Source organism: Tenrec ecaudatus, chromosome 16, assembly GCF_050624435.1.
Source record: "Tenrec ecaudatus isolate mTenEca1 chromosome 16, mTenEca1.hap1, whole genome shotgun sequence".
Classification (NCBI taxonomy): domain Eukaryota; kingdom Metazoa; phylum Chordata; class Mammalia; order Afrosoricida; family Tenrecidae; genus Tenrec; species Tenrec ecaudatus.
In genome coordinates, this window is record NC_134545.1 from 112,297,135 (window position 1) to 112,318,314 (window position 21,180).

Consider the following 21,180-nt stretch of genomic DNA (forward strand, 5'->3'; position numbering starts at 1 on the left):
CAGGCCCTTAATGCTAGCTACTTAACAGTTCCCCTGGTCTTGTCAGCCCGCCCTCCCTGGAGGGCTGACAGGCCACCCCCCCACAGGGCTCAGCCTCAGCAGAGGGCACAGGCACAGTAATGGGGCTCCTTAGCAGCAGCAGCATTTGAGATATTTTTCCTCCTTTCAAAAGAGGAAAGTCCCGCCCATGTGTGGGCGGTCTGGAATGGCCAGCAGTGTTTCTGCATGCGTGCTCCGGACTTGGGACTGGAAGACGCTGGTCCCCAGTGAGCCTGTAGGGGAGGTCTTGGGGGAGGGGTGTGGGCGGCACGTGGGCCTCTGTCCTCGGCTCAGACCTTTATCCTGCGGGTCCCTGGAGTTAAGGTCTCTGCAGGCAGACCCTGAATGTCCTGAGTGGAGCCCTGGAGGTGACAATGGTGTCTGCGAGCCCCAGGGGCCCCCATTCAGGGGAAGCCAGCTAAGCCACTTAAACCCATTAGCATCTGGATGGAAGTCTGACCCCAGGCCCCAGATTGGGGTGGGGGTGGGGCCTCACGGAGTTGGTGTTTGGGTGCTTACTCTAATCCCACTGCCACCGAGCTGACTTTTGACACATGAGTGCAGAAGCCATGGTGGGGCCTGACCGATTAGCAGGCCGTGCCCTGCATGTCAATGCCCCAGCCTGGGCCACCTTGCTGGCAGTTCTCCCCACCCCCTCAGCACCTAATGGCCAGGGACTGCATGGTGAGGTCTGGGGGTTCACAGCCAGGCGGTCCACAGATTTGGGCCTCCATGCCAGCCCTGCTCAGGTCCCACGGCGCCCCCTCTGTGGTTCAGGGATCCCCAGGCCACGGCTCCTGTGCACCTGGACTTGGAGCAGCATGTCTTCCTCCAAGACAAAATTCATAGGCAACTTAAACCCTCTGTGCTGTGATGGTCTTTAAGATTCCTTTTCAGTAAAATCCGTCCCCCCACCCCACCCCCCAGTATTACTGAGGTATGATTCACCTGCAGTCACAGTAAGTCTACTGTCCTACCCCAAGACAGCCCTCCCCAGCCCCTGTGGTCAACCCCTCCTCTTGCTCGGCCCCCTGTCACCCAGGCTGCATTCTGTCCCCAGGAAGCTGCCGTTTCTGGGCATTTCCTGCAGAAGGGCTTAGGAAGCGTCTCCCCACCCTCACTGCCTGACCCTCCCTGTCTGTTTCTGCAGACCCTCTGCACAAAAGCCACCATGCAGACTGTCCGTGCTGCCGACACCAACGAAGTGGTGAAGCTGATATTTCGTGAATCAGACAACGACCGCAAGGTAGGCCTGTGCTGGGTGTGGGGCACAGGGCACACGCATGCTGGCCTGCATGTTCTGGGTGGGGGGGCTGCACGCATGCTGGCCTGTGTGTGCTGGGTGTGGGGCATGGGGCGCACACGTGCTGGCCTGGATGTACTGGGGTGGGGGAGCTGTGTGTGCTGGGCGTGGCAAGACGCATGGCCACATGGACTTACTCAGGGGTATGTGTGTGTTAGCCCATAGGTACTGGGTACACGTGTGCTGGCCCACGGCCCAGGCCTGGGTAGGTGGTTCTCTTGGTAACAGGCCTGAGTGCTTTGTCACTTGCCATGGGGAGGAGCAGCAACAGGGTGTGGGGGCCCTCAGGCACAATGGGCCAACCCAGGAGGGTGGCGCTGGGCCCTCCATGGAGTCCTCTGACCGGCAGGTAATGCTGCAGCTGGAGAAGAAGCTGTTTGACTACTCCAACCAGGACGTCTTCCAGGACAACAACGGCACCGCGGTGAGTGGAGCAGCAGGCGCCCTCCTTACGTGCACCCAGAGCGCCACCCCATGCACAACCCCAGCGCTCTGCACCCAGGGCTGCCCAGGCTCCAGGAGCCCACGGAGCTGACTGGTCCCATGTCACTGCTGCAGGGAGCTTGGCCACACAGGTGGTGTGCCGGCAGTGCTGTGGACACTGGGAGCCACTGTGGTCACCCACACACGGGCCGCGCTGACCCCGACTCAGACCCCCCGCCCTCAGGACAGATGTGCCTATGAGGCTCACCCCCAAAATCCATCGCCTCCTTCATCACTGCGGTCTTGTACCCGCCTGACAGGAATTTAATTCGAGCTGGCTCCTGGAAATAATTATTGTATTTTAAGAGCAGTAATCATTGGTTGGGACATGATTGAATGTGTCCGTGGCCATTGGCTTTTTCTATGATGCATGGCTTTGTCGAGTCGATAGCCCGTCGAAGTTGTATAATTAATTATAGGCGTGGTTGTCAGGGCGCAGGATGGAGTGCCCTGGTGAGGCTTTGGAGAGATTAAATTCCCGAGGCTGTCCCAGGGCAGGGCTGGGAGGCGCCCGCGCAGCCTGTTGGATGGAGATGTTGGCTGTGTGTTTAGCAGTGGCTCAGCCCGACATGCATTGATCTACGGGACACACGAGCCGCGACTGCTCTGTCATTGTCCCCAGCTGGCGTGTCTCTCTTACCTTGGGTCCAAGAAAGTGTTCTGTGGTACCTGCAGGATCGTTGATCACATTTGCGGAACTTAATTTTCCTTCAGAATCTCATCCCTCAGTTTCTCACCAGCAGACCCTCTCAAGGGGCAGGTTAGGGCACTCAGCCCCTCCAGTATGGGCTCAGAGTGGCCTTCCGGTGGACCTGGGCTGGGGACAACCTGTCACGTGGTGGATGCTCCAGTCCCCAGCTGCCCACTCTGCTCCTGGGGGCCTCCTGTTCCCCGTGCCCCCACTGTTGTTTGCCCTCCACTGGCCAGTTCCTGAGAAAGTCCTAGCACAGTTATCCTCTCCCATGTGCCACGCTAACACCAGCCCAGCAGCTCTGTGCCCTAGCGTTTCCTGAAGCTGGACACAGTCGGTGTCAGACCAATAGCCCCCCACAAAGAGGGTCACACGCACACGTGTGCACACTCACAGGCACCTCCCTGAAAGTTAGGCATGTGCACACGTTTAAGCACGCAGGCACACACCTACATGTGGGTATGGACACAACCATGCACACACGTGGGCACAAATGCATAATCTTATATGCCCCCCCTGTGTACACGTTTGCATACTCGTGTGTCTACATGCACACTCACCCTCTGGCACGGACTCGCTCCTGTAAGCATGCACACAAGTACACGTTGGTGCTGCCTGCCTTGCAGGCCCCTGGGAGCCATCCTTATTGCTGCAGTTGCTCGAGGCACCAGAGGCACCTGGGCACCTGGGAAGGGTCCCTGCTGGCCTAGCGCGATGACGGTGAGGCTTCCTCTCCCGGCACAGGGGCCCGTGCTCTGGGTGCCAGCGCCTCGGGGCCTGTACTCCTACATTTTGGGTGAGGCTTTGGCAGAATGGGAGGCAGGTGATACCACAGAAACCACCCACCTGAAGGCCATCACAGCTCCACTCCGAGCACTGCTGCTACCCGGCCATGCAGGGTACGCAGGCAGGGACCGCTGCTGGGGCCCCTGGGCTGCCCTCATAACTAGTTGGCGTGGCCTCTGGCCCAGTGGGCAAGAGGCCCCAGGGCTGGGTCTCAGTAATTAATACGGTCACCCACCTGCTGAGTGAATGCTCGGGGATGATTTATGAGGTAGCAGAGAGGAGGAGACAGGCCAGTGTGGGGTGTCTGCTCGGAGGCCGCCTCTGGGCCCACCTGCGAGGACATAGGCCTGTGGTCAGCACGCTGTGACCTCCTTCACTCGCGCCGGGCGCTCTGTGTGCCACCATCCTGCCCATCCTGCAGGCTCTTGGAGTTTGTGTGGCGCCCCCTGGAGATGCCAGAGAAGTGCCCATTCAGGAGGTGCCTGCTGGGAACCCGGCCTGTGTCATACACCCAGCCCTGGGTGCAGCGCAGCGAAGGCCCTCCTGGCCAGCCTCTGACAGAACACCTGTGAGCGGCCGAACTCATGGCTGCAGAACCCAGAAACCTTGGAGATGGGGTGCGGGGGTGGGGTGTTAGTGCTGTGCCATGGGAGGCACAGGTCCTGGTCCTCAGCACCTCCAGGACCCGCGTCGGAAATACAGTGATGTCTCTTCGTTGTCTTTTACTCTTTAGCTCCTGGAGTTCGACAAAGAGTTGTCCGTCTTCAAAGACAGACTGTACGAACTGGACATCTCGTTCCCCCCCAGGTGAGGACCACGCTGCCTGTCCTGGGGGCCAGCTCACCACCTCTCCCCTCCCTGTCTGTCTGTGAGTCTGTCCCCACAAGCAGCTGTGTGCAGACAGTGTGGCCGCCCCATGCACACACACTTGGGGCCCCCAGAGCCAGGCCACCCCCTCCTGCCCTCCTCCTCTCAGAGCTCCAAACAGGCTGGTGTGCCTGCAGGGGCACCCATGCTGCCACGGCCACTGTGCTGGGGTGTGCCCTTTTCCCCGAGGACAGACAGGAGAGGCCATGGCGACTGGAGCCAGGGCTGCAGTGTGGTCACCCGTCCCCTCAGGGCTGGTGTGGGCGCAGGCACAGGCCAGGACCCCGAGGCCTTCAGTACAGATGACCAGGCTCCTGACCTTGGGGACTCAGCAGGTGCTGCTTGCCAAGGAGCCGGTGCCTCTGACGTGGCTTCTCTGCGTGACTGCGGGCAGCATCCTGAGGGGCAGGCCGTCTCGGCAGCAGGCACTAGGTGCTGCCAGCATAGGGAGTGGAGAGCAGACTAGGACTGCCCACATGGCTGTGGGTGTGCCCAGCAGCGCTCTGTGTACAGAGACAGCTGCCCTCAGGTTGGGGCAGGGGGACGACCAGCCGTCCTCAGTGGCTGGAGAGTGAATCCCATCAGGGAGCATTGGCCTTCTCCAGACTCTGTTCTATTTGCTCTGCGCACCCGAAGCACCCACTGCTGTAGATGGTCTCGCCCTGCACCACCCACCACCCGCCAGGTCTAAACTCCCCTTCCAGAAGGCCAGGTCATCATCGAAGCCGCCTGCAGCAGCTGCCCAGCTAGATGCCAGTTTGTTTTTAATGTGAGGCCTAGCTCTGAAAGTACTGATCGCTTTAGAATAAAAGCAAAGCCTAAGTACTTGGGGAGTAAACGGTGGGTCTCACAGGTGGTAGCACCATCACCACCTGCCCTCTCTACCTCGGAAGTCTCTCCACACCCTCTCCTCAGACTTTATGTCAGCTTACCTCAGACACACCGCTCCACCCTCCCCTCAGACGTCACGCCTCTCCACCTCCAAGCCTTATCTCCCTCGGCCTCACATCAACAGTCCCCTTCCACTCTCCCGCACACGTCCCTTCTCACCCTCACCTCGGACCTCACATCTCAGCCTCCCCTCAGGTCCCCCCGCACCAGGAGACCGCAATCTCATCAGAAACTCTAAGTACTGAGACACCAATCTTACAGGGGGAATGAGTTTTCAGAATTTTGATTTTTTTTTTCCTTGAAAACTTAGATGTGGTCATTAAGTGCACAAACAGTCTCCTCTGAAGGGGCCAGCTCATCCCACTGTGACCATGGCACCCCTGCAAGTAGAGGTGGTGCTCCGTGAGCCCTGCAGACTGTCTTTGTGGGTTCTGTAAGCACGTTTCAGCTAGCAGGCTGCCTTAGGGACCCCTACACATCCACACGCCGAGAACTGAACTGCAGCAGCCAGCTTGCTAGGTCCACTGACAGGATCCTGATCCTGAGGGGAGGGGGGAGGAAGAGCCTCCTGTGGCATTGTCCAGCACATGAACAGCGTCCCGTGGCATCGCCTGGCACACAGACGACATCCCCGCACAGCGTCCCCAGTGGCACCATGAAGCTGCTTTCTCCCTCCCTTCCCAAGAGCTCAGGCTTGAGGGGGCTGAGCACTGTGAACACATCCTCTTTGCCTGTCAGAGTCCAAGGCACGTGCTGTCCCAGAGACACTCTACTGAGGGGAGCCAGCCTTCCCGAAATCAACTTTCCATGGCAGAAAGACAAGGCTGACTGAGCCAAGTCAGGACAAAAGGCCAGCCTCCAGCTTCTGAATAAGAAAAGAGCTACAGGAAGCTGGTGGGAAAATGGAGTCATTGACTTCTTCCATGAGCGTTTTGAAGTTCCTTATCTAGAACCTTGGGAGAAGGCTAGGCTGTCATCTCACCTAAGTATTTACAGGCTCTGGGACCCCGGTGAGCTACCTCGACCTGCAGAGTGGCTCTCAGTCCGAGCCATGGCGGAGGGTCTGACGCGGTTACTTCTGTGACACGGCTGTGCTGCTCGAACAAGCCTGGCCGAAGGAAGGGGTCTTCAGGGGTTCCTCTTGGGTTACGACCAAGGGTCAGAGGCCTTTCAAACATTTGGGGGCTGTAGCCTGAAGCTTCAGCAGAATTTGCATCTGTGACGATAATCTGGATATAATTGTACAGTTAACACCAGAAAAGACATGCACCTTGTTCCTGGACAAATCCAGATGCTCAGGAAGACAGGTCACCAGCCTACAGGCTGTCACTCAACCTAGGCAGAGCACGCAGGGACAGCACCAGGGGCCCAGAGGGCAGTGATGCCCTCGGACGGGGTCTGCACAGGGGCGCCAAGTGCTCTGAGCTGCTGAGTGCTCCACCAAGCCCCGCTGTCAGTGCCTGGCTAAAGCCTGTGCTTCTGCATGCTGTGTGGCCTCCTCGGCTTTGGAGGAGTTTAGAAAGCACTTGTTCTTGAAACCAGGCCTTGGATGTTGGCCTTTGTCACATTAGATGGTCCCTGCCAGTTTTTATGACAGGCTGGTTGTCCTTGCTGACATTCCTGGGGCTGCTGGCCTCTAGCCGGTGAGCAATACTTAGCTAGCGTAACTGGGATCAGTTACTCCTTAGCAAGTGGCCTACCCCTGCAGACCCCCGGCGGATACGTGACTGCCCTCAGCCAGTTTGTCTGCAGGGTCTGTGGACTACTGGCCAGCCGACAAGCCCCTGCCTGGGTCATGCCCCTGGGCTGTCAACACTTGGACACCTGGCCAGAAAACACGGCTGAGGGCAGGGCAGGGTGTGTGCCAGCCAGCACAGGTGGGTAATTGTTAGCTTTATCTCCTGGCCCTTCAGGGGCATGGCTGCACCCGAGCTGGCTTCCCGGGCCCGCCCCCGACTGGCTTTGCTTTCAGATAAGTCTCCACATTAATCACTCTGCCGTGGCAAGTGCCCGGCCCACCTTCTTGTCGCTTTCAGGGGTGGCTGGCAGCACCTTCTTCTGCCTGTGTGTGCCATGGGCAGGGCACCAGCATCTCTGTCCACTCCCTGCTCCTGGCAGGGACAACTGTCCTCAGCAGCCACAGTGCTCCAGAGATGCTGGCCCCTTCATGGCCGGCCAGCCCTCCAAGAGGTCCAGCGTGGCTCCTCGCCCATCCGTGTACACATGTGTTCAGACACCTGTCTTCCTGAGGCTGCACAGTGGTGACGGGTCCCACACTGGCCTCAGGGCTTGGCGACTCAGCTGACGTTCTTCTCTGACGTGCCACCAGCCAGCCTCCATCTCAATCCACCAGCAGGTGTCTGCCTGCAGCCTCAGTGGCTCCAAGGCTGCACACAGTCAGGCAAATGGTGTGTCCCTCGCCATGCCAGCCAGCCCTGATCCCACTGTGACCTGTGTGGCCCTCCCCCGCAGCTTCCCCCAGGGACTCACAGCGTGCCAGGGTCAGCCATGTTGGTCCCTGAACCCTGGTCCCTTAACTGGAGCGACCCATGGGGCTCCCCAGACCACACAGTACCCTGGTACCCATTCAGGGCCTGCCCTGCAGGGCCCCCACTGGGTTGGGGACCAGTATGTCTCCAACCCCAGTCCTGGCTGCTGCCAGCCTCTCCTCTATCTCTTCGTTTGTTTTCCTACAAATGGGATCCCTCCCTCAGTGTCTGCCCAGGTGCCAGGGAGGCCCACTCACTATCAAGAGTTTCCCCTCCCATGCACCCCACCCCGGGTCCACTGTCAGCCTTGGGGAGGTGCTGCTGCACTGAGGGGGGGTGGACACAGCCTGGGGACAGGGCATGTATGACATGCGTCTCCCCTCCCCCAGCGGCTGAGCAGGAGCTGCCTGCGTGCTTGCTGTCCCTGCCCCCCCCTGTCCTGGAATGCAGGCAGCTGTGGACGCACAATAGGAACACTGTCCCTTTAAGGAGCACTTTATCTGAACAGTGCCAGAGCCCAGGCCCCTGGGGTGTGCCCGTGCTGAGCCCGGCCTCCTGTGTCTCCCAGCTATCCCTACAGCGAGGACTGCAGCCAGGGCAGGCAGTACATGAACACGCGCTGTCCCGCCTGGTGTGACCGCATCCTCATGTCCCCAGCTGCCAAGGAGCTGCTTCTGAGGGTAAGTCAGGGGAAGGGCCACGCTGCTCCCAGGGCCGAGCCCTCGGGCCAGGGGACGGGCTGGCCACCCAGGTGTCACACCCCAGCCTGACCTGTGACGCTCTGCCTGCAGTGGCCCCGGCAGGTGGAGGGGCTCACAAGTGGCCTTGAGATGTACACCCCCCGGGGTCTGGGAAAGTGGGCAGGGCCAGTGCCCGCAGGCCAGCCTGGCACCCTGGGAGCTCAGCTGCCACCCAGTGTGAAGCCATCAGCTTCTGGTGCCCACAGAGACAGGCCCTCTGGGGGCAGATTGTGGGGACACACTGCCATAGGCAGCCTTGAGCCTCATCCATCACACCACGCTCGGGCACCGCCGTCATGGCCCATGTGCTGCCCGGGCCAGAGACGCAGAGGGGCCCGCGGGGCGGAGCCGGCGGCAGACGTGTGAGCAGTGCTCAGCGAGGTGTGGGCTGCCGCCGCCCGTCATTTGTTTCTCCGTCTCAGTGCTGTGCAGCTGAAGACGGCAATTTTACGCTGCTTTGTAATTTGTCAATCACCATGCGGCATGTGATGAATGTGCCGCGCACGGCAGCCCTGCCAGCTCCACGGGGGCCTTCACGTCCCACCGGGTGGCTGTTGTCACACGGGCCAGCGGCTGACCCAGAGGAGACTGGTTGCAGCAGCGCCCTGGACACCTCTGAAAACGCAGGGGCGCCCCCCGCCCCCCAGCACGCGTGGGGCTGACATGCAGACACTGCTGAGCAGCCATGGGCACGTGCTGTCACGGATGCAGGAGGCTCCAGTCAGTGCTCCCAGGGACTGCAGAGAGGACTGTCCCAGAGCCCCTCCCTGCTTCCCCTCATGCCCCAGGAACCCCAAGAGCCTCTGACCGGGGCCCTCCAAGAACCCGCCCTTTGTTTGCTTTTCCCAGTCGGAGAGCGAGGAGAAGGTGGTCTCCTACGACCACATCGGGCCCAGCGTCTGCATGGGGGACCACAAGGTGACGTCAGCACCCAGCCAGCTGCGTGGTGCAGGGGACAGTAGGAGGTGGAAGGGTGGACTTTAGGGGCCCCAGGGTGGGCAGCTGCTCCCGCCTCCGTCGGGGCTGGCAGAGTGGCCACACGCTGGGCTGTGCTTTGAACGAGACTCAAGGTGAGTGGACCTTCCCCTCAGAGCACAAGCCGCCGGGACTTTGCCGCCATGAAAGGTGTGTATTGGCTACAGACCGTCGGGGCCACGCTCAAGTTTGCTCCTAAGACCCCCTGCTGGCCTCTGAGGGGCCACTGGTGGTCAGCACTGTGGAAGCAGCTTTGTGGTGTGACCACGTGCCGGCCAGCCCTCGCCCAGCCCCAGGGCTGCTTGAGTTCTGTATAGACACAGGTGACACCCCTAGTCTCCGTCCCTGTCCCATGTCCCAGGGTGTCACTATGCACAGGGCTATGGGTGGGTGAGGGTCCCCGAGGCAAGTGGCAGCGAGTGGGTGGGGGTGGGGGTCCTGGGCTGGCGAGGGCAGGGGGCTGAGAGTCCCCATCTGCATGCGGCGGGTGTGTGGACGAGGGTCTGAGCAGGTGGGTGCATGGCAGAGCGCCCATGCTCATGCTCTCTCCCTCCTGCTGCAGCCCGTGTTCCTGGCCTTCCGGATTGCGCCCGGGGCAGGTAAACCTCATGCTCCCGTGCACAAGTGTTGTGTCGTGCAGTGACGTGTGGTAAATATGCCTACTTCCCTCTGGCCTCCTTTCTGAGCTTGGCCCCCTGTGTCTGCTACCTCACACACGCCCTGATTCCACGCAGGGAGGCGATGCCAGCGCACCGAGAAGCCCCTGCCAGAGACCGCCCTGTAGTGAGCAGGAGACAGACGGGAGCAGCACCCTGAACACGGCTCTTAAGCTGCGTCATAGACCTGCCGAGCGCGCCTTGCGAGACGCCGGCCCCACACTTCGCTTCAGCTCCGGAGCGATCCGGAAAAGCCTCACATACCTCACTGTCTTGTCTGTTCATGTGACATTAAGTAGAAATCTTGGGTTTTTTAAATAACTCACAGTTCTGTTGCCAAAACTCTAATAGACAGCGAGGCGCGTCTGCGTCTTGGGTTCACTGGGGGCTCTCACTCTGGTCACTGTCCTCGAGGGAGCCCCGGGCCGCAGGCAGGCGTGCCACTCACTCTACTGCCGTGGGACATGGTCTCTGAATCACACGCAGCTGCTTTCCATTTTATACGTCAATGTGTCTATAAATATATACTTTTTAAAATAATTTATAAATCTTACCAAAACCTATGCTAAGTTCTCTGCAGCCTGAGTGCTTGCCAACGTCCACCAGCAGGTTGAGTCGGGGCCGGGGAGTGGGGGACTTGTCTGCAGTACACACGCCTGCAAAGCCTGCCCTCTGACCCCTGCCCTCTGACCCCTACCCCCAGCCCTCTGAGACATTAGAAACGGAACGTGGCTGCGACCGCTGGGCTTGCGTGTCCTTTTAAGAACTTTGTAAACTATTGTGTCTTACGTTGCTGTTTCCCTGGTGCCAAGAACCCCCATGAAATGTAAGGCCCGGCCGCAGTAGCCGAGCCCCACGCACTCACAGTAGAGCCGCTTCTAGCATGGGCTGTACAGACCCAACCAGGAGACGCCCGTCCCAGTGCCACCCATTGCCAGCGTCGGAGGTGGGCGCTTGTCAGCGAAACACAGTGTGGGCTTTATTGGCTTCATTGAAAACAAACACTACAGAGTCCCCAGGCTCCAGGTGGCATTAGGCCCTGGCACCGAGTGGGCGGGCCTCTGCTTGCCAAGCGTGTTCTAGACGAGTCGGTCTGGCCGGGCAAAGGCTGTGGTCACTGCTCGCTGTGTGCGGGGCCGCCACCGCCCCCCTGTGTGTGGGCTCGGCGTGGGTCCCGTGCCGGCCTGTGGCACGGATGGTCCAGCCCCTAAGCAATAAAACGATCCTGGTGAACATGCTGCGTGCTGCTTCTCTGAACCGATCCTCGGCCTGCCCTGCGCTTGCCCTTGGGGGTCACAGGGACCTGGGCCCTGCTCTTTGAAATGGTCACTATGGGTAGGTGGATTATGGGTGGGGGTGGTCTCTGCAGTGATTATACTCCCCGTTTTCCAGGGCACTTTTCCTGGATTCCTAATGTACCCCTTCTGCACAACTCAAACACCCCCCCATGCCTGAGCCTGAGCCCAGAACTGTGCGCAGAAATGACCAGCTGCGGGGGGTGGGAGGGGTGCGGCCAGGGAAACCCATTGCCTGAGCTAGCCAAGCCAAGCAGGGCAGAAAGCCAACCCCCAACCAAAACACAAACACCCCCAGCATTTTCAAGGAGCCCCTCAGACTGGGGCCCCATGGAGGCACCTCATGGGCATGCAAATGAAGATGCGGCCCCACCCCAGTCCCAGAACCAGGGGCTCCTTTGTTTTGGAGAACAGAGCTGATGCGTCCCTGCCAGCCCAGATCTTCTGGTCTATGATGGCAGGCCACCGTGGAGCACCCTGACTAGCTCACTACTCCGAGCATTAACAGGAGTGGTCACCTGAGGACCCTGCCCCGACCATCCATCTTCAGCTCGTTCCGCCCGCTACTTGCAGACCCAGGGTGAAACCGCACACTGAGGCTGGCCCAGTTAAAGTCCTTAAAATCCCTCTGGCAGCAGTTAAACCCTAATTCCGCCATTGAGAAAAGGAAAGCTTAGGGGAGGGGACGGACCCCCTTGTCTCCAAGCCAGATGACCCTTGTGAGTCTAGTGCCCCCTCCCTGACCACGGAAGCCCCAGACCTGACAGCCTGCCAGGGTCCAGGGGTGTGCTTTCCCCCAACCCAAACCCACCCTGGTCAGCCACTTCGTTGGGGGAGGTCAGCGGTCCCGCGGGGTTTTCTGCAGAGCTCAGCGCGAATCTGAACCATGGTCTCCTGGCTAAGCCACGGCGCCCCAGAGCTGCGTTCAGTCCCCTCGGGAGCCCCAACTCTGATGCCGGGCCCTCAGCGGGCGGCTGGGCAGCAGCAGCGAGGAAGCCTGACTTGCGCCAGGACGCACCTACCTGGAAGGCGCGCAGGACCAGCCCAGGCCGGCGCAGGCCCTCGGGCCCGCTCTGCTGCTCCCGCGACCACGCCGACGGCTTCTCGAAACGGCAACGGCCCGGCTCCGTCCCGCGGCGGCGGCTTCGCTCCCGGGCGCGGCGGGCGTCCGAGGCTTCGCGAGCCGCGAGGCCGACCCCTCCCGCACTAACCACGCGGGCTGCGTCCCCGCGCCGGCCTCGAGGGGGGAGCGGCTCGGCCCCGCGTTCCCGCGCGCGACCCCCGCCCCGGGATCCGGGATCCGGGGCTGCTGCGGCTAGGCGGCCGCCCACTCCGGGCGCGCCTGGGGTCCATGGTACCTGGCCGCGACGAGGCGTCGCCCGATTTTATACGGAACAAACAGGCGGCGCAGCCCCTGAGCCAGGGCCCCGACGCGGACGTGTTAATAATTTATTGATTATACAAAGTGATCCCGCCGGGGCGGCGGCCGGCCGGGTCCCCGCACGGCCAGCCGGAGCGGCCGTTTCGTAACTTACTCTGTAAAAATATATCCGCCCATCCCGCGCCCCGACACTCCGGCCTCCCGCGTCCTCACAAGGCGTCCCCCGCGCCTCCGCCGCCGCCGCCGCACGGGCTGACCAGCGCCAAGTTCGAGGGTTTGTGCTTCTGCAGCAGCCGCGTGATTTTCTCGTCGTCCGAGTTGGGGTCCAGGGGCCGGTTGTACTCGTCGTCGTCCTCCGCGTCCGAGCTGCCCACCTTCAGTTTCTCGGCGTCCGAGTCCTGCTTCTTCTTGGCCGACGCCATCTCCGCCGCGTGCCGTTTGCGCCACTTGGTCCGGCGATTCTGGAACCAGACCTGTGGGGACCGGCGTGGTGTCCAGCCCTTAGCGGCCCGCACGGGGGAGGAGCCGCCCCAGGGCCCGGGGCCCAGCGCGATGGCACCTCCCGGGGCCGGGCTCCGGGTTCTTCGTAGTACGCGGGCACCGGCCGCGGAGCGCGGAGCGCCGCAGCGCGTGGCCGCTGGGCCCCCGGCCCCCGGCCCCGGGCCGCTCACCTTGACCTGACTCTCGGTCATGCCTAGGGAGTAGGCGAGCCGCGCGCGCTCCGGGCCGGCCAGGTACTTGGTCTGTTCGAAGGTCTTCTCCAGCGCAAAGATCTGCTGGCCCGAGAAGGTCGGCCGCGAATGCTTCTTCTTGCCGTCCTTGTCCAGGACGCCGGCGGCCTGGCCTGCAAAGGGGACACTCAGTGCGGACCGGGCCTCTTGCCACCCGCCGCCCGCACGCCGGACCACGCACTCCACTCACCGGGGCCGGCCAGGCGCGGGTCCCTCCAGGGCGAGCCCTGCACCACGCCGGGCCAGAAGATGGGCGCACGTCCCGGCAGCTCGGCCAGCGGCTTCGGGTAGCCGCGCGCCACGGCGGCCGCGGGACCGAAGTAGACGCCGGCCGACGAGGCCAGCCCGTTGAGGCGTGGCAGGCCGCCCAGGAGGCCGCCGCCCGCCGCGCCCACGGGCCGCCCTAGTATGTCGCTGATGCCGTGCGGCGTCCCGAGCGGCAGCTGGGCGCCCAGGCCCCCCAGCGCGGGCGCCTTGAAGCCGGCCGGGCCCTGCAGCGCGTACGGGAACAGCGACGTCTTCATCTCGGCCATGTTGTGCAGCGCGGCCAGGGGCGCGCTGCTCAGCACGAACGCGCCCGGGCGGTTAGCGTCCATGGGCGCCGCCGCCGCCGGGCCAGGCGCCCATCCGGTCCCCGCAGCCGCGCCCGCCGGCCCAGAAAGTTTGCGCGCGGCCCGGGCGGGGACCGCGAGCCGGAGCGCAGGGAGGGCGACGGGAGGGCGGGCGGGCGGGCGCGGACGGTCCCGCCGGGGGGCGCGCGGGCGGGCGCTGGGGCGCGGGGCAACGGCGGCGGCGGCAACTCCGGGAGGCTCGGAGCGGCGCCGCGCGGCCCGGGCGCGCTGATAACCGCGGGGCCCCCGCGCGGCGCGCGCGCTGATTGGTCATCGGCGCCCGCGGCCCGGCCATTGGCCGGTGGGTGGCCCGTCTGCGCGCGCGCCCCGCACCGCTGGGCACTCCATGAAGGGCCCATTAGCGCGGCAGGTGCCTCCCCGGCTGTAAATTTGCCCCCTGATTTATCTCCCTGGGGACGAAATAAATCCCGCTGGATGGGAGTTTAGTTAGGCAAAGGTTTTAATGGGGAATCAGGAAAAAACACGGACACATGTTTTATGGCCCGAAATCGTGTATATTTGAGAATCCGCCTGGCGAGGCGTGTGGTGTCCAGGCAAGGAGCCAGCCGGCGCGCCTCCTCCCTCCAGGGTTCACCCTGGAGGCCGCCCCAGCGTCCCAGGCCCAGCACGGGAGGAAGCCTGCCTGGGGGCTCACCGCGGTGGGAAACGAGGTCTAGGGGCCACGGCAGAGGCCACCTGCCACACGCGAGCTTCTGCGCGAGCTCCCTGCTGGGCGTTTCCCGGCCCGCCCACCCCCTTCCCCCCCGCGACAGGCTGGATCTTGGCATCAAAGCTTGATTCACGGGCAGCAACACCGGGAGCTCAGCGCCACGTCCAGGACTGTCCCGCGACTTCACCAGACAGAAGAGCTGGAGTTCTGGATACAGAGACCAGCCGGCGCAGCGCGTGCAGGACCTCCGCCTGCCCCTACATTGGCTTGTGGGCACCTTGGGCCCTCGAGGTCCTCGTCCTCTGGGGATCAGGAACACCGCCCCCCCCCCCGCCCCACAGGCTGCTTCGACTGGGGTGCCCCAAACTCTGGGCCTTACCGCCAGTGGCGGGGGGTGGGGGTGTCTCGTGCATCCACCGGCCCCTCTCACTCCCACCTGACCCGCAGCGCGAACAGCTCGCTCCCCGCGCCCCCAACCGGGCCGGGAGTACACTAACCCCGTTTTGAGGCTTGGGATGCCAGCCTTCCTCTGGCCTCGGCCCGTCACTAGCAACGACTTTCGCGTTTCACGCCAGCCTCCGGGGCTTCCCGGTCGCGAGGGAAGGCAACCTTCGTGGCTGAGTGCAGGGGCCCCGGGAGCGCCTACGCGGCACCCCTCCTGGGTTCGCTTTCGTTCCGCGCAGTTAGCGAGGGGCTTGGCGCCACGGGCCCAGGAGCAAGGTCGCTGTTCCGGTTCGGAGCGCCCTTTGCGGCCCAGGGGTGGGACCCCAAGCTCCCGTCTGGGCCCAGCCTCCTCTGCGCACGCTCGGGGGCGTCCTGTCCCGGTGGCGCGTGAGACCCCGTCTTGAGTGAGGAGAAGGCTGTTCCCCACTAAGCCGCGCGCTCCAGCGTCCCCTTCGGGCCGGGCCACACTGAGGGACCGAGGCGCTGCTGTCCTGCAGGCCCAGCGAGGATGAAGCGAGGCCAGCCTGGGGTTCGGAGCGCGCCGACTTCGCAGGTTCTTGCTGAGGTGGGTGCTGGGTCTGTGTCGACTAAGGACGGGGCCTCCGCACCTCCCGGGGGCCCTGGGGCCAGCGGAGCCCGTCGTGGGCCCGGGTTTGTCGCGCACCGCGAACGCGGAATGTTAGGTGTGGGCCCTGGAACTGCCCCCCGCAGAGGGCACGGGCGGGGCGGGGAAGAGGGGAGGGGCTGGGTGGGCGAGGTAGCCAGAGGGCGTGATCTGAACGGGCCTAACCCACCTCCCAGACCCTCTAGGAACTCAGCGGCTGAACCCACCTGTTGTCCTGCCAAGCGGGAGGGGGCGGGGGAAGGGAGGCAGCATGTCGGAGGGACAGGGGTAGCGCTGCCCTTATGCCCAGACCTGGCGACCCCCGTGGGAGGCTTCTCACTCCCCGAGCTTGTCTTGCCCTGAACCCTGTTTTCTGGCCCTGTGCACCAGACACCGCCATTCTATCGCCTGCGCCCTAACTGGGGCGCACTATCTCACGCAGGACAGGTTAGATGAGTTCAGAGGCTCCGATTATGCAATAGGCTTGGGCCTGGGAGTGCTGGAGGGAGGCCAGGTGCTCGCATGGGGGCACGGGGTAGGTGGGGAGACCCCTTAACACCCGATTCTGGCACTGGGACCCAGCACTAGCTCTCCACCCTCAGAACAAGGTGTCCCTCCTATTGCGATAGGTTCGTGGGGGCTGCTCGTTATTCCACCACCCTCCGCCCCTCACAGGCCCATACCGCTGCCCCCACCATCACCACAGTCTGCAGAACTGCTTGCTGGCTTTCTGCCCTGGAGGCCCATGAATGCCACCTCTGGACAGCCAGGATCCCACGAAGACAGCAGGTCAGACCCTGGAAGACAGGCACAAGGCAGGCGTGGCAAGGGTTGTCTCTGACCACTGCCCCTGGGAAGGATCAGCAAATAGCCAGCCAAGCCTGGGCAGAAATTAGTGGCAGAGGAACATCTGCCTTGAGGAGAGGATGTAGGTGCAGGTCCCCAGGCCTTCAAGTCTCCAAAAGCGATGAGTTGCCCTTGTCCCATGTAACCTAGCCACCTCCTGAGCTGGAGTGGGGCGGGGGGGTGGGGGCTCAGGCTGAAGCCTCTGCCTTTGAGGTGGGTCGACCACCCGGGTGTCCTGGATGGAGGGTGAGTCAGGCCCCCACTGAGGTAGGTACCACATCAGTTCCAGGTAAAGGGGAGTGGGGTGACCTGGAGCCCAAGGGTCCACTGTGGGAGCTTCCAGTATTGCTAGAAGTTGGGGACTAGAGCCAATGGTCTCCTGCCGCCATACACACACACACCTCAAAGGTGACTGGGGACAGTCCCCTTCCCTCTGTCCTGCCCTCCTCCTCACCTTGGCCTTCTAGTCTTGGCAGAACATCTTGACTAACGAGATGAGGAACATAAGGCAATGGGGGGGGGGGAACAAGAGAAGCCTGGCCTTGGGAGGGTAGGAGGGACCCCCAGCTGGGTACACCTAGGGATGTCAGGCCCCTAGGAGACGGGTCTCCTGGGAGGGGACATTCCATATGCTGGGGGTATACCCTGGCTTCTCGTAGACCCTCCCATTTCCAACCCATGGTTTCTCTGTCCTCTCAGGACTCTGACCTTCATATTGGGGGGTGAGATGGAAGCAGAGGGGGCGGCTGGACCACAGGACTCCACTCTCTCCTCCCCCGAACAGCCAGAACCCACCCAGCATTCCTGACGCCCTGCACCCCCTGCCCCGGGCTCTCTGGAGTGCAGTTTGGGTGAAGAAAGGAAGGAGTGGGATGGGTGACGTGTCTGTCCTGCCTTCAGATGCACCTTTGGGGCCCTGGGCGTCACTGGAAAGCCAGCTCACTGCTGAGGAATGCTGCTGGCTCCTGGCAACCCCACAGGGTAGGGTACTACCTGCCCTCTGGGCTCTGAGGCTGACTTCTCATGGGGATAGAAAGCACCCCCGCCAACACACGTACACACCACACACAACACTAAACACACCACATACACATCACACACACACCACAGGTCAAGCTGGGTGAGGCTCTCCCACCTGCCTCAACACCCATGGGCTGGGGAGGGCTTTTGGGGGGTTGGGGGACACTGGGATGGCCCCAGGGCGAGTGAGAAGCAGTGTCCAGGCCTGGGACAGCCACGTTAGGACACCCTCAGGATTGCAGAGCCCAGGGACTGAAGGTCACCGTGGGTCAGACATGTGCCCGAGGACAATGAACTCCAGGTGGCCTTGTGGGCGTGACTGCCACCCAGCAGGCTGCGTACCAGGGGACACCTGTGGGGCACCAGCTGAGCCACTCTCGATCCAGGGTGGGCTGGCAGCTCTGGAGTGGGGGGTTGCAGCCATGCGCCTGGCCTGCCAGTGAGAGGACACTCCCCCAGAGGCTGGCCACAGAGTCCCCTCTGCTGGGCTTTCAGAACAGGCCCCGAGAGCTGCCTGCAGGCGCCCTCTGCTGGTACGTTTCGTCTGAGACCCACAAGGGTGGGGGGACTGGAGGGCGCTGAGCAGGGAGGTGGGCTCTGAAGTTCTATGCCCCTGAGGCTTCGTCCACCCCAGTGGAGAGTGTGGGACCCAGCCCTCTGGTTCCTCTGCCCATACATTCTGTCCAGGGCCCATCTTGGCAGTGAACCAAGGGGACCAGTTGATCATAGGCCAGCCCCCGGGTCCTTGGGTTAGCAGAAACTGATGGGCAAGTCAGAGCTAGAGTTTGACCCCTCCTGCTGGGCAAGACCCCAGGCCATCAGAAGCGGGCACGGTGGGGTGGGGCAGTGGTTTTGAGGTTCTGTGCGCTGTGCTGGCTGGCTGAGCCACTGGCGCCTACATGGCATGGCAGGGTCAGCGTCCCTGTGGCCCAGGAAGGCAGCATGGCTCTGGGAGCAGTGGGCTCTGCCCTCCAATACAACCATCCACACACGTCACACTGGGGTGCAGCCAGGGGTCCCCCAATCATGAAGCCCAAGACTTCTCCTTGGCTGGACCCCAGAGCTCAACTCTTTTAAGGGGGAGTGGGGTGCTGTGATAAGCACTGGGTGCAAATTCCATGGGGGCTGGGCAGGTGGGAAGGGTGTGGTCCCTGAGCTCCCTCCATTCTGGGCTCCAGGTGCACTGACTCCCCACCCCCCGAAGCCGAGCCAACTGGGGATGCTCCTCTCCAGTGGACACAGCCAGCAGGTCCTATTAGGGCCACTTACTGGGAGGTGGAGGTAGGCAGGCTAAACCCCAGACTTGCACAGCAGAGCCCACTGGCTCACAGCCGGGAGGGGCCAGGGGCAGCAGCACCTGCTTGTGCAGTAGACACAGCCCTGCATCTGCACAAACTGACAGTGGACGGCAGACAGGAAGCAGTGAGTGTCCGCATTGTACGAAGATCCGAACACAGTTAAAAAGTGACAGCCAGGGGCAAGGACAAAGGCTGGGAGAGCCCGGTGGCTCCCACGCCCAGAGCTCCAGAAACCAACTTTCAGTTCTCGGGTGGGTTCAGGATGACTGGGTGCAAGGGTCCCCTGGGGACCCCAGACCCTGTCGTTGGGGAGGGACCTGGTGACATCTGCCATAGCAAAGCACTGCTAGTTCTAGCCTGGCAGACAAACCGTCCATCCGTCCCACAGGAGGAAGGCGCTGGGCAGCGCTGAGGCCAGCAGCTCACAGTTTCCCTTTTCCAGGGGGCTTTGCACTCCGTGGACCCTCATGAGGGGTGGCGATGAGCCCATTTGATGAGGGTGGACTTGGGAGCCTGCTAACCGGAAGGCTGCGGTTCCGCAGAAAGACCAGTGGTCTAGGGAAACCAGGGACCTCCATGTGGCCCCGCAGCAGCAGCAGCAGCACACGTGGTCATTGACCACTAACTGCACAAGGAGCAAGAAGAACTGTCCTCCTTGGCCCTCAGCCCTCCTCCCGGTGCCCACCCTCCTCCACCCCCATGCAGAGCCCCACTCCAGGACGGAGTGGGGGTTTCCAAGCACCGCCCCCTCAGTTAGCAGTCAAGTACTCAGTACTGCACCTCCAGGACCCCTGATCGTGGACCCCGCAGACCCCCTCCCTCAGCAGACAGCATCTCACGGGCCTGGTGGTGCCCAGGGTCAGGCCCAGCGCTGCTCACCATAAGGTCAGCCTTGTGAGCCCACCAGCCGCTTTGCGAGGAGGAGGAGGCTGTCAGCTCCAGTAAAGATGTCCAGCCCAGCATCCAGTGGGCAGCCCTGAGCTGTCCTGGAGGGTCAGCCGCTGTGGCAGGGGCTTAGTTTGTGCCTGAGCCATGCCCCTGCATTGGTGCTCCAGTGTGGGCGTGGTTCCCACCTGCAGCAGTGGCAGGGGAGACACGCTGGGGCCCACTGGATCTTGGTGCACGGAAAGACTGAAGCCCCCAAAGGGGGGGGTTTGGAGAAGAGGAGCTTGAAGGGGGTGTGCCCGGACATGTGACGAAGGACAGAGCCATGGCATCAAAACCAGGGCGGGGCCGACCCCAGTGGACCCTGGGCTCCAGGAACAGAGACATGGTACCTGGGGGCACCCTGAAGACCCTCTGACAGCAGACATGGCTAGTTCCCCACCTGGCCGCTGCTACCGCAGCTGCTGGAATCCCAGTCCTCCAGCTGTGCTCAGAGGAACACAGAGCTTGAGGGAGGCTCTGAGCCTGGGAGGGTGACTCCAGTCCTGGGTGGCCCGTCCTGCCCCAGGAGGCCCTGCACCAGGCCGGACCCAGCAACTTCCACCTCGTGGTAATGGCCTGATAGCCTCTCCAGCCCGGCCTGTCACAGGACTGCAGTCTGGAGCAGGGACAGTGAAGGCTCCCCTGTAGAGGGGCCAGCTGTACTGGGCATCAATCTGGTCACCCCTCTTTGATCTCTATGAATTGTGATAAAAATGTCAAACGGTTAGATGGTGCTGGAGCAGTCGAGGAAGGTAGGCGGCACATCTCTTGAATCACCCTGACAAGGGGTCCAAGCTCCTGCCGCAGTAAATCTTGCGCCTCCCTACCAAGCCTCATTATCAGAACCCAGATCTGTGAAACAGGCCACCTGCTGGGTGGTCCAGAGGCTCCATGGCTGGAGGTTCAAGTCCACGCACAGGCCCCTCTGGAAAAGAGGCTAGCAATCAACTCATGAAAATCCCTCTGTGAGCACAACTCTGCTTTGATTAGGGGTGGGGTGGGATGGGACAGGAGTCAGCTCCAGCGAACTGGAGAGGCATGGTACTGGGGAACAAGACTCCCCGTCTCCTGCACAGCACGGCCCAGCCGAGGCCTGGCCCTGCTCTCGGGCCCTGGTGGGCTCCAGTTCTTAGGGCTGGCCCGTCCTGGTGGTCATTGGCCTGCAGCCAAAGCCTGCGAGAGGCTTCCAGCAGTCCCACCAGGACCACCCACCCTGCCCCGGGGACCTTGGCCTTCTTTTTCCTTGGAGGGGGAAGACGTGTTGGAAATTGATCTCTCTGTGGGAAATGGGATAATTAAATGGGCTGTTTCTATCTTCCTCCTCGTCATAATAAAACCGGAGGACGGCGGGGGTTACGGTGGCATGAAGTCACATTGTGTCAAAATGGGATGGGAGGGAGCTTTAATGGAATACAGATGGCCTTTCTGGGAGT

At 62.4% G+C, this 21,180-nt stretch overlaps 3 protein-coding genes across 3 annotated transcripts in view; 1 reads left to right on the forward strand and 2 right to left on the reverse strand.

Moving 5' to 3' along the window:
- Window positions 1-11,153, forward strand: part of INPP5A (inositol polyphosphate-5-phosphatase A) — a 122,013-nt gene extending 110,860 nt beyond the window's left edge. The window contains exons 10-16 of the mRNA XM_075533881.1: window positions 1,190-1,285; window positions 1,692-1,766; window positions 4,036-4,109; window positions 8,118-8,229; window positions 9,139-9,207; window positions 9,827-9,913; window positions 9,999-11,153. Coding sequence (XP_075389996.1) covers window positions 1,190-1,285; window positions 1,692-1,766; window positions 4,036-4,109; window positions 8,118-8,229; window positions 9,139-9,207; window positions 9,827-9,907 — 507 coding nt within the window. The 3' untranslated portion in view covers window positions 9,908-9,913; window positions 9,999-11,153. The remainder of the gene's footprint in view (window positions 1-1,189; window positions 1,286-1,691; window positions 1,767-4,035; window positions 4,110-8,117; window positions 8,230-9,138; window positions 9,208-9,826; window positions 9,914-9,998) is intronic.
- Window positions 11,154-12,805: 1,652 nt separating this feature from the next.
- NKX6-2 (NK6 homeobox 2) lies at window positions 12,806-13,923 on the reverse strand. The gene is made up of 3 exons (XM_075534911.1): window positions 13,518-13,923; window positions 13,268-13,440; window positions 12,806-13,069 (listed from the first exon to the last, which is right to left on the reverse strand). The coding sequence occupies exons 1-3, from the start codon at window positions 13,921-13,923 to the stop codon at window positions 12,806-12,808; spliced, it is 843 nt and encodes a 280-aa protein (XP_075391026.1).
- Window positions 13,924-15,478: 1,555 nt separating this feature from the next.
- Window positions 15,479-21,180, reverse strand: part of CFAP46 (cilia and flagella associated protein 46) — a 67,681-nt gene continuing 61,979 nt past the window's right edge. The window contains exon 62 of the mRNA XM_075533488.1: window positions 15,479-15,672. Within this exon, the coding sequence (XP_075389603.1) occupies window positions 15,479-15,672 (194 nt within the window). The remainder of the gene's footprint in view (window positions 15,673-21,180) is intronic.

Bases quoted from the DNA above. Each gene is read 5' to 3' on its own strand.
- NKX6-2 (XM_075534911.1), bottom strand. From the start codon at position 13,923: ATGGACGCTAACCGCCCGGGCGCGTTCGTGCTGAGCAGCGCGCCCCTG. The intron at 13,441-13,517 runs GTGAGTGGAGTG...TCCCCTTTGCAG, and splicing joins CCCGCGCCTGGCCGGCCCCG to GCCAGGCCGCCGGCGTCCTG. The intron at 13,070-13,267 runs GTGAGCGGCCCG...CGGTCCCCACAG, and splicing joins TGACCGAGAGTCAGGTCAAG to GTCTGGTTCCAGAATCGCCG.